Raw genomic sequence first — 12745 nt, forward strand, 5'->3', positions numbered from 1 at the left:
GAGAGAGAGAGAGAGAGAGAGAAGAAGAAGGAGGAGGAGGAGGAGGAGGAGGAAGAGGAGGAGAAGGAGAAGGAGAAGGAGAAGAAGGAAGGAAGGAAAAAGAAAATGTCCTTGTGTAACTCTTTATCACGTTCAGTGAGTATATACCAATAAAATAAAAACCCGAGTTAAAAGCAGCAGAATTGCGTCTTAACCACATTGCAGAAGTCTAGGCAATCATCATACTTGGTAGAGTTTCTCAGTCATTTCAAGATCCTAACACAATGCTTTAGTGACATAAATTAATATCCTAGATGGCGAGGCTTGTGGGAAAGTGTGGGCATCATCAGTGCAGAAAGAAGAGAAAGAACAGAACAGGAGGTGAGGCTGCCTGAGCGATCTTGGTGTCCCACAGCTGAGAGGGATGCAGGCTACCCTGAAACAGGAGGAGGCACTGCACCTCCCAAGACCAGCCTCTCGGATGCAAGCGCTTCAAGCTACCACCTCGGGCTTTAAACTAACGAAGCAGTTAGCATGGAAGCTGGAATCCCCATTTCCCTCCAGAACATGGAGGCACTCAAGGCACTCCACCACCTAAGTGTCTGTTCTTCAGACGTGAGAATATCCTTTAAACAGATGTTAACATGTATGTTTGGCCTTCATGTTTATCTGTGTACCATGTGTGCATCTGGTACCCGTTGAGTCCAGAAGAGGGTTGGGTTCCCACGGGACAGGAGTTGCAGACAGTTGGGAGCAGCTGTCTGGGTACCAGGAACTGGACCTAGGACCTCTGGAAGAGCAGCCAGTGCTTTTAGCCACTGAGCCATCTCTCCAGCTCAGACATGGTGATATTCTAGGGAGGCATTTAGAGAGAAATAAGTACCTGCCGCTTCTCACTCTATTGAACTTCCAAAAGCTTTCCTCATGTAAATAACCTCCATCTATTAACATAATATGCTTATTATAGAAAACCCCCAAAATGCTGAGGGAAATTTTTGTGAGCTCCTCTAACCACCAGAAGCTATTTTTCTAAAAAAAAATTTCTCCATTCTAATTTTTTTAAAAGCTCCCCTGACATTTCAAGTATTAACCCACATGTTTAATTTATACATAACTTGCCCCCAAATTCATTTTTTACTCCAGAGGACAGCAGCATATCAAACTTATTGGACCATGCACTCTGTACTTGAAGTTAGGTTTGAGGGTCTTCCAAATCTAACTTCTCTTTATATTTATGTTTAGTAACTCTGTGTGTTGACTCTGGACTGTTGCCCAAGGATTACAGTTCAGTGAAAGAAACTTGAACTTCAATTACTTAGATATTTTTTTTTTTAGGGGAAGATAAATAATTGTTCATCAACTAGTTTTCATTGTGGAAACCATGCAGGAGTCATTTTAACCGAAACCTCACATGCTCCAAAAACATTCAGGAGCTTTTGGTTTTGAACACAGCTTAGCCAAGACCTCAAATTCTTAAAATAGTTCTGGTGTTAATCATAAATGCTTTAAATTTGTCTTACAAGGGAACCACAAAGTTGTCTCTCATCTATTCCAGGTATAAGTCGGAGCACTCTTCTCTCACATTGGCGAACCCCGACTCCCTGGTGCTTTCTCCTCTGGAAGTTATTCTAACTGAAATAACATTTTTTTGAACATTCTCCTGCCGGGGGTGGGGGTGGGCGGAACGGAATGAAGTGTTGAGTGCTCAGATACAGATTTGAAAGTTTTAAGGATGTTTGAGAGGAACAGCTGCCATTGCCCATGGTGCATCCTGTATTGAAGCCTTTACTGTCTCAAATGGACATGTGAATTCCTACAAAAGACCCTAAGAGATTAAACATACAAGAGAAACAATTCTCACAATAAGGTAATGGTACACAGACTGTTTTCAGCAATTCTGTATGTCAGCAGAAGCAGGCTTGGCTCCATTCCTGGTATGGAGCCTTTGTAAGAAGCTGACTGGCAAAAGGGGGCCTTGGCACAAATGTGATGTTTAAAGTTAGGCACCCAGGACAGGCGGCATGGGGGTAGGCAACCAAAGGGACTTGAAAGTTACTGTGTGCATCTCATTAATCCAGTGCTTGTCCGTGCCACTTGGAAACATACTTTTGTATTCCTGGGCTCATCTACCTGTGCGAGCACACATGCAGACTGTGTGTGCACTCCATTGCTTGCATGCCTATTGTGTGTGCATGTGACACTCGCTTGATTAGATTTATCTTTTACTGATCAAATGGAATACAGCTGAACAGCTGAACTGTGGCGTGTAAATCAAATAATGGTTCTGTGACATTCTGAACCCCCCCAAATGCCAATATTTTCTGTTTAGTGTTTCTGTCAGTGATCCCAGCCAGTATATATGAAGTACTTTTAACATAAGATCTAGCATAAGATGAAAGATCTTAAAGCACTGATCTAGCCACAGCTTTTTATATATGCTGTGTACTTTATGTATGTAAAATATTTACATGTTAGGGGCAAGACACACTCACCATCTCATTTTAATGTTCTGCTAAAACCTGATTTTATTGTTTGTGTGTGTGTGCATGAGCGCGTGCCCGCATGTGTGCGCAGTCCTGGGGGTGGCCTGTATGCAATAGTGCCTATATGGAGTCAGAAAAGAAGAAAACTCTTTCGGGTCTGCTCTCTCCTTTTATAGTGGGTCTGATGAGTTCATGAGCCTAGTTTTCCCTGTTCCACCTTATTTATAAGATGCCACCAAAAAGCTAAAAGTTCAGAACACATTCCATGTGTTTCTAGTAAAAAAAAAAAAAAAAAAAAAAAAAAGTCGCATGAGGTAAACATCTAAACATCATAAAACTGGGACAAACCCATATAAAACTTCTCGTTTCTTTTAGTAACTTTGAAAATATACATCCTCTTACAATTTTTAAGCCGAGACTCATGCCTGTGGAGAACAAGAAAACTAACACATAGCTGTTGCTACGTTTACAATGTCCTGTTCCCTGCGAGGTCGGTCATGTTTCCTATGAACAGGCACCATCACAAAACTGTATCCCTGGGAGTGATAAGCAGTGAGGTTAGCTGCACTCGGGCTTTGCAAGGTCATCAGAATTTCTTACAAGAATAGAAACTAGATGAACACTCAGCTTTCATATGGCTCATTAACAAATAAAGCTTCTTCAAATGGACGTTTCATTACCCCATGAAAACATGGACCAAGCTGGGAAAATGACTGATCACTTCTAACCCTGAAGTTTTAGCATGTTTTCCATGGGCCATGTGGAACCATTTTTCATTTTGTGTCTCTGATGTAACTAAGACTTCATCTATAATCTTATCTAAGTCACTCACTATATGGGGCTTTTCTTTCTTTCTCAGGGTATGGGGGCAGAAAGCTCTCTGACTTGAAACTTGCTTTAAAATCACAATTTCATTATTGAGCTAGCTAGTAACATAGAACACATATATACACACATACATGCATACATACACACATATACATATTATACATATTACTAACACATATACATGCATCTACTTGATGGAACCATTTTTCATTTTGTACCTCTGAAGTAACTAAGTCTTGATCTATTATCTTACCTAAGTCACTCACTACATGTGAATTTTCTTTCTTTCACCCTAAATTCACCCTAATCTATATATGATCTATCTATCTATCTATCTATCTATCTATCTATCTATCTATCTATCTATTATCTATCTATCCATCTTGCTGTTGAACCTGTAGTTTGTCCCCTGAAAAGTAATATACTGAAAAGTGATATACTTAAATTTATCTCAAAGCATTGACTGTTACTGAAAATTAATAAAATGTCTATAACCACATGAGGAGTTTTAGACATAATCATCTTTGTTCATAATGTGACTGTAGTTAAATATTTTACCTCATTATTAAATCACAAAATTAAAATTAAAAAACTAAGTGTGTCATTCTTTTAAATGAGAAATCTCTATTTAAGTCCAGTTATATTTGTCCACAAGGCACTTCGTGCCTTTACCTAAGCTTTGTTCTTTCATATTCTACTCTCTGCTTGTCTGGAACCCTGAATCACTCACTAGTACAGAGGTTACATTCTGTATTGTGGCATACATGTAGCTACTCTGAGGCTAGATTTTCTTGTGATCTTCCATTTTGTTGAGTTTTACTTTCGCTGACTCGTGTCATTCAGACAAGTGTGTTGGAAGTTGACATTATGAGTAGAAGCCCAGAGAGGAAAGTGTTCAGTGCATTAAAACTCATCAGGCTGGGCAGTGGTGGTGTACACCTTTAATCCCAGCACTTGGGAGGCAGAGGCAGGCAGATTTCTGAGTTCTAGGCCAGTCTGGTCTACAGAGTGAGTTCCAGGAGAGCCAGGGCTACACAGAAAGACCCTGTCTTGAAAAACCAAACCAAACAAACAAAAACAAAAAACAAAAAACAAAACCCAACCAACCAAACAAAAAAACCTCATCAGCTATGCTATGAAAACAACTCCAGTATTCTTTAGTCTATAGGGGAGAGGATGAGAATGAGAGTTTGTTAAAGATGCTGCAACCCTCAGTGACCTGTGTTTCTCTTGTGATGCAGATTGGTGGTTATCATCCATCGAATGATGTAAATTGTCTTGATTAGTAACCTGGGAAAGGCTGATGCTAGTTCCATTCCAAAGAGAATGGAATGAGGTGTTGTCTGACCTCACACCGGAGGCCAATGTCTTCTAAGACATTTTTGTTCTCAGTATGCGTCCATAAACACACACAACTCAAGAGCATGAGTTTGCAGTCTGTTCATACTTGCCTATGCAATTGTCCACTTGACAAGAACTTTACAGCTCTCGGGAGATGAGCCTCTTTCCCCCCCAAATTTCTTAAGGTTTATTGCATATGTGACACCATCTGAGAGCTTTTGTGTTGTCGATAATTATTCTTGACTTTTAAAATTCTTACCTCTAAGTCATTAAAAAACAAATGTGTATCTGCAAGATTAAAGATCATTTCTTCCATCCGGAGCCCGAGGGTCACAGCCATTGGGGGATCCTGGAAATCAATACATACAAAATGAGGTAAAATTTCATTAACAACAAATACTAAAGAAATACTCTAGGTAGATATTGCTGGAGAAGGCAAAATGTTAGATGAAATTTTAGAGAAGATTAAAACATTTTCCAGAGGTAAGGGAGGAGTTAAAGTGTTGGGAAATAGCTAGAAATATGACAATATTCTAGTGGCTGATAATATAAAGTAGTATGACTATAGTTGGCAATATTTACTTAGTCTTCCAGGTGGTCAGAATAAAGGATTTTGCATGCTTTTAACCCAAAGAATGATAAATGTTTGAAATGTAAATATTGATTATCAATTTGATCACTATATATTACATACATGTATTGAATTTTATGGTATGTACACAATTATGACATTTATAATATTTAAAGAAATATATATATATATGTGTATATATATATACATATATATTTTATAAAATGACTTATGAATGATTCTCAAACATGGAGCTTTAAAGAGATATCCTGTAATTTGTAAGACTTAATATGCATATAAAGATTACAAACACATTTCAATAGTAATTTACCTACCCAAATCCATATATTTGTAAGAGAAGCATGCAAGCCAACAAATCTAGATGGTTTAACTTGCATATATGCCCCAAATACCTTTTGGGAAATGGTATTTGGATGGGTGGTGAAGAACAGAGAAAACTTATTAAATATTTGCAAGGATATGCACCTAACATCATATGAAGTAAGTAAGTTATATTTAGAAATATATGTACATACATATACATACACATACATATATACACATAAATTTACACATCACATACATATACATAGATATATACATACATATACATATAGATACATATACATACACATAGAAACACAATATACATATACACATATACATATACATATATGTACACATACATATACATAGATACATATATGCATATACATATAGCTACATGTACATACACATATAAACACAATATACATGTACACATATGCACATATGTGTACATATATGAATGCTTTATCAATTAGTGAAAGAAGAGGAAGTGGAATTGAAGGAGATTGGGGAGAGGTGCGTGGGAAGATTTTGGAGAGATGAAAGTGAAAGGATAATGGTTATAACTATATTATAATCTCAAGAAGAAAAGAAAAGGGAAAAAAGGTACAGCCACCATCAAACTAGAGTTGAAGAATAGGCCCAGTGGGTGATATGGATGCTACAATGATAAAGAAGAGCAGAGAGGATTGCATTAAATCAGGATAGTAAAACAGATAGACGGGTACAATGCCACTTAATATGGACAGCATTTTGATTGGCAGGGCAGCAGGAGTCTCTAACCATACATGTAGCTTGCTCTAACCTGAATTTCACTGAAGTTGCAGGAAGTGGAGATTAAAAGAATATTCATTCACTGCACATAACTGTGTAGAAAATCTATGCTTTTAGTGATTTAGGGATGGGAGGGGTTGATGGGAAGTCAAAATGACTCCCGTGTTTGCTTCCAGTGACCTATCTTAAACAGTAGCAAGAGCTGAAGCATTAAGAGCAGTGTTGTCTCTTCACCATGATTAAATGAAGCTGAAGTCCCAGGGTCAGGAGATTTTGAGACTTGAGAAGAGTTTGGGGACATGAAAGCAATCATTCACATGGTTGTGTTGAAATGATTGAAGTGGGACTCCCACAGGTGTGACTAGGGGAAGGCAGAAAGTAGACAAACTGGAAGGGCTGATTCCTTTGCATCTGAGGCCAGGTGGAAGTGTCGGGGGTGGGGAGAAAATGATTGTGCACAGCGCTGAGAAGTCTAGAGGGCACTATCAGGTTTGGCTGAGCAGTTACCTGGGAAGAGCTCAGCCTGTGACTTGGGCTGTGTGGCTTGTCCATGAACCAGACTGCAGGCGTGTGAGAACAGAGAACTGCTTTTTCGATCTCAACATTCTAATAAGTGGCGTTTTCAGAAATGTACTGAACTTGAGCAGATGTATAAACAGCTTCACCTCAGTTTGCTGATGTAAACATGCTTCAAGTGTCACTCCCATGTTCTGTAGCCGCGAGAACATGGAGAATAGGGGAGCCACATTAACAGGAACTGCATGTTAATTGGATGTGCAGGTATACAGAACAAACTTAAGGGTTTATGTGGATGAAGATGAGGAAGGGGTGGTAAGAATTCACGGTACTTAATTAATTTCATTTTCTCAGCAGGCCTTTTTGTGGATCTTGGCAAAAGATTCTTGACAAAATCCTACGTAGATTGCTCACATCCTGGAGCATGTAGTTTGGCTACCTGGACTTGGGCTTCACGGCCACATTGATCTGCTGTCAGTGACAAGTTACTAGGATCAATATACCGAAGTATCCCCAAATCAAGAAGATGGGAGGATGAAGGCTTGGGCGGGGTTGGGTGTGTACACTGATACATACTATATACAAGGATTCTGAAAGGTTCAAAATGTCTACAATACTCAGTACAAGACAAAGATCAAATCGTTTCGTCTAAAGAGCACTCATTCAAATATAAAGAAATACACGTTTTGTGTCCCCCAACTCTTTTCTTTTTTTTAAATTAGCTCAGGTCATTTCAGAACGTAGAAGGACCCTGATCATGTCTCCTTCCATTGTCAGGCTCTCTTTTGTTGGTGTTCATATCCTTTTTTGTTATTGAAAGAACTCTCTGGGGCTTGAATAATTTTTTTTAACTATGCATTTTGTCTTTTTCTGTTAAAAACTGCTCTTGCTAACCCTCTCTTTTCGGAGGGAACAGAGTGGGTCATAACAGGACAATGTTACAGAAAACTTTGAAATATTCTGCTAAGTCATGGACCCATGAACAAGAAATCCACAGAAATATCAGGAAAATCAAATGTAATTACAGCATGAAAACATATAATTCCATTAGTGACGCTCTTTGAATTTCAGGAATGCCCATGATGCAAGACAGTAAAGGGGAGATTCACGGTACTCTGATGCTTTCTGCCCTGAAGATATCAATTTCAGATGCGGGTACAGAAATATCTTTTTAAAGCTTTTCTTTTGGAGGCTAGGTAGTGAATCTTTTATCTCAACTGGTATTTGCCTCCCCTTTTAAGTTTCCAATCAAATTATTGTCTATCGTATGTTCATTTCTTACATTCTTTGCATTTATAGATGTGATTTCTGGGAAGACGGGAGAAACCCTAGTGGTCCTGTGATTGTTACTTTCATTGATAACATGTTTCTGAACTACATCCCCTTCTGTGCTATCCAAACAGTGATAGAAAATTCCACAAAAGATGCATTTCTTGTGCATCTGATAAGCTTGAAACAAATACATATTTTTTTCTTTTTAAAAAATTATATGGTCCTTATAGTAAGTGGGCATAGCATATGGCAAAATGAAAGCTGTATTGGAGTGTACAGTTGGAATTCAAGCCCATGGCACTGGGAGGGCTAATCACTTGTTTTGCAAGCTGTGGTGTTTGTACAACACTCGCCCTACTACAGCCAGCACTTACTAAGCATTCTGGCAAAAATCCCATTTCTTAACTGGGTAGGTTTGGATTTGAATTTTGTCAGAGTGTGAATTGGTTAGATTTTACTAAGGTTTCCAGAGAGCAAGCCCATTGACAGAGAGGTGTTTGGTCATCAAGGCCACACGCCAAGGAAAACTAAGTTAAGAGGTGGTGTTCTGTTCCTCAGAGACTGTTTGGGAAGGGCTTCTTTACAAATATATGATTTATCCCCCTTCCAGTGAGCTAAGTCACGGGGACAGCTAATTGTAAATTAGCAGATTACAGTGTCACACTGTTCCAGCTGAAGGACTCACAGATCTCAAACTCTAAAAGGGATTGGATAGGTTTGCGGGGAAGGAACCCTTCTCAGAACCTGGCCATGGTGGATATCTCTGACTGGGAAGGGGCCTCTGGTGGCTACAGTTCCACAGCGTTATCCACCATTTGAGAGTGATACATATTTCTGGAGAGAACCCAAGTCTCGTACTGAAATTCCTACTATTTTCGTACATGTTTATGGGGTGTCTTATGAATCCAGATTTGCTGCATTTTTCTACTTAGGGGGAGTGAATGTTGAGTTTGGTATTGAAAATGAAGTGATAGCAAAGACTTGAGCAGAGTGATAAAGTGGGGAAATAAAGGCACAGACAGGGTCGGATGAAAGTTCTGATACACATGACACACAGAAGAGTTCTGAAGGATTCAGCGTGTCTCCTGCAGAGTTCAACATGGGGCAAATGGAACTTCTGCCAATTTATGCTCTGTAGTACTTTGTCAAAACACTGAAATGATTCCCAAGACACTCTGCTGGAGAGAGTGGAAGGAAAGGAAGGAAGAAGGGAGGGAGGGAGGAAGACAGAGACAGTGAGAGATAGACAGACACAGAGAGGGACAGAAAGACAGACAGGAGAGAGAGAGAGAGGAAGAAGAGGAAAAAGATGAAGAAAATAAATAAATAACTCTTGACCTTGAAATGTGTGCCTCTAAGCCAGATGTTACCAGTGTACACACACAAGTCAGGATCAAGTGGAGCACTTCTCTAAATCAAAATACTAATGCCTATTAGCCATGTTAGCACAGAGCATAAACCGGAGCCAGACTGTCTGTCTGTGGGTCTCTGCCCTATACTGGGCCATCAGCTGCAATTCCTCCTCTAGGGAAACACTGTAAAAATATCTCAGGAGAAGCAGCAATTATGTATTTTTAAAGAAATGGGGGAGTATTTTTCTTTTAAGATCCTGGGATCTTGCACCAGTTATTATTCCTCTGGGACATAAAGTACATTTGTAGATTTTTACTCAAGGGACAGAAGATGTCCAAGCACACAGTAAAGGAAGATAAGGTGGAACATGTTCCTGGGTTCTCAAGATGCAAGGACTTTTCTAATTAGACACAAGAGGTGAAATGAAATCCATTCATCAACTGGAAAGGAAACTCTTTATTTGACCTATTTGTTTGTGAAACAGGTGATTTCAAAGTTCTTAAAGGGATGGCTGGTTCTTTGGGTCCTTCGTTTTTCAATACTCCAAGTATTGCTTAAAAGGATGGAAAAAAAGAATTCTCAGAGGGAATTGGAAAATGCTGTTCGGAACATTCTGTTATTGATCATCTGTTCATATGGTTTTGAGTGCCTATGACATGCTCAAATTCTGGGAATGGAACAATAAAACCCAACCAAACCAAACAAAACTAACAAATCAAAGTAAAGCTGGAAAGATGGCTCAGTCAGTGAAGTGCTTGCTGAGGAAGCCCTGGGACCCTGGGCTCAGATCCCAGCCCTCATACAGAAGGCTGGGCTTGCAATCATAATCTCATTGCTAGGGAAAGACTCCTGGAGCTCACTGGCCAGCCAGATGCATCGGTGCGATGAGGGTTCAAGGAGAGACTCTATCTCAAAGGAGACGAGAGGGATGTGTGATTTAACTGGGGAGAGGAAAGGAAAGTCAGTATAGGAGAGGGAGGAAGGAGAAACACGTCACACTAAGGATGAATCATGTTTGAAAATCCACAGGGACTAATAGTATCTTTACCTAAAATTACATATAATACACGAGTGTATGAGCATCAAAGTTCAGTTTATATAAACTTGTGCCACTTGAGATGATGACAATGTCCCCAATAGGCAGAGACTATCTAATAAAAACCCTACTACCTGGCGCAAGAAGTCTCCCCTTGGAGTCGTTGGTCAAGTGAGTCTCAGAAGATCATAAAACAATACAGGGTATTACTACTGGCCGTGGTTGTCTTCAGAGACTGATGGCAAGTCCCTATTACTGAAGGCACCACATTTGTCAGACACAGGCGTCGAAGGCATGGAATTGAATCTGACCCAAAGTTCCCTCAACGAGGACTAGATTTCATAATACTAGACGTCACCGTGAAAGCTATCAAGGGAGGTAAACAATCAGGTATCATGCCAGCTGTGATGCCTAGGAAATACAACAATGGCCACCACGGCAAGATATCCCTCATGGTACAATAGTGGCATTTAAATCTTGGCAATAACCACAGCTACTCGACAAGACAGAACCCATTCCCCGTACTGAAAAACCCAGCCACCTACCACTGGTGAGGTCCTGGATCTTAGAGGAGACCCCATTGCAGTCACTTTCTGAAATGAGCATAATTTCTAACTGCATTCTAAACGTTCATCCTCACACCCACAGGTTAGTATAGGTCTCACCTCTCATCTGAAAAGCTTCCTTTTGTACCAGATCATTCCAGAAAGCCACAAGTGGTCGAAAGCAGAGGAGAGTAGACTGTGAGGGTGCCTGGCTCTGCTTGATTCATCCAAAGCCCAATTCCTGCACTGGGACTAAGGGAATGTCACGGAAGAAGGGATAAGAAGTTTCTAAAGCCAGAGGATCAGACGTCTACTGTGACATTGTGTCTTCTGCATGTGACAGGCAAGGTATGCTTATGTAATCTCAATAGTATGGTTTGGTTGTCTACACAAGGCCTGAGCAATGAACACACTGGTTGACCTGGCTGACCTGCTACTGTGACTGGGGAAGACTCACAGGGCCTTATGTCTAGATGAAGGTCTACAGGAAACTAATGACCTCTGAGAGAAGGAGAATTGCTCTTCCCTAGGAACCAGCTCCCTGTGATTATTTAATACAAAGTGGTCAGACACACACACACACACACACACACACACACACACTCACACACACGTGTGTATGTATTTTTAAATAATGTGCAACATTAAAGAGACTTAGCAGCTTGTGCCTACATATTTATACATTTATATATGAAGTGATAGTAATTTATAAAAAAGAAGTCAAGAATATAGGAGGGAATAGGGGTTAGAGTAGGGAGTGGATTAAAAAGTGAACAATTTGGATAGTGGAGAGGAAGATGTCTGCTCTTCACATGTGTGCATACATACACATTTACATGTATACCTGCACATACATGAACCACTGACACACCCCACATGAGAACAAGTCCACAGAAGACCCCCCAACTCACACATACATACCAATAAAGGCAAAAAATAAAAAATAAAAAAGCAAAAGTCATGTGCTTCGGGGCTTTAGCTATCATTATTATGTGGTACAGCTAATAAACATCCCGTAAACATGGCATTTCAGGTGATGATAACTCTGTAGTGCAAAGAAACGTAGGTGAATAGACATAGAAGATTGGGGAAGAGCCGTGGTAGTCAGTGTAAGCCAGCATGCCCCTACCAGGACTAATGACTGGATAAAAAGCCAGGGAGTTAGCCACACACAGATATGGTACGGGAGACAGGAAGACTTGGGTGTAACAGTGGGCCTGTCACGTGGGGCGGAACATCCAGCAGTGGGACCAAGCCTGGGAAGGCAGGACCTACTTTAGGGAAGATTGATCCCGGGTCAGGAATAAAGAAGAGATCCAGTTAGAAAAACTGAGAAAACCTTGCCACAGCTATGATTTCTCAGATCATAGAAGAGTGTCCTCCTTTGTAATTTGGGGACAAGAAGAGAAGGAGAAAAGCCACTGGGAAGAATTTAGCTCAAAAGGTCTTTTCTAGGACAGTTCATAATATTGTGGCCAGTAGTATGGGCTTGGGGGGGGGCGATGCAGGTCACAAGTTGTGCTGGCTCAGAGAGAAATCACTTCAAGGGGAGCTGAAGTGCTTGCAGCACGATCGTGAGAACATGAGTCCCATCACCAGAACCCACATAAATAACTGTGCACGGGGCCAGATGGACACCCCTGAAGTGATGATAAAACTGGCTAATCAGTCAGACTAGTCAACCCCAGTGAGCTCCAGATCCTAGACGGGGGGGGGGGGG

The 12745-nt window shown here is 40.4% G+C and overlaps 1 protein-coding gene across 7 annotated transcripts in view; it reads right to left on the reverse strand.

Annotated features, from left to right (window-relative positions):
- Positions 1–12745, reverse strand: part of Eya4 (EYA transcriptional coactivator and phosphatase 4) — a 237307-nt gene that overhangs the window by 13213 nt on the left and 211349 nt on the right. For all 7 annotated transcript variants that reach the window (XM_021221739.2, XM_021221741.2, XM_021221740.2 and 4 more), the window contains one exon: positions 4891–4980. In XM_021221739.2, coding sequence (XP_021077398.1) covers positions 4891–4980 — 90 coding nt within the window. The remainder of the gene's footprint in view (positions 1–4890; positions 4981–12745) is intronic.

Source organism: Mus pahari, chromosome 21 (assembly GCF_900095145.1).
Source record: "Mus pahari chromosome 21, PAHARI_EIJ_v1.1, whole genome shotgun sequence".
In the NCBI taxonomy this organism is placed as follows: Eukaryota; Metazoa; Chordata; class Mammalia; order Rodentia; family Muridae; genus Mus; species Mus pahari.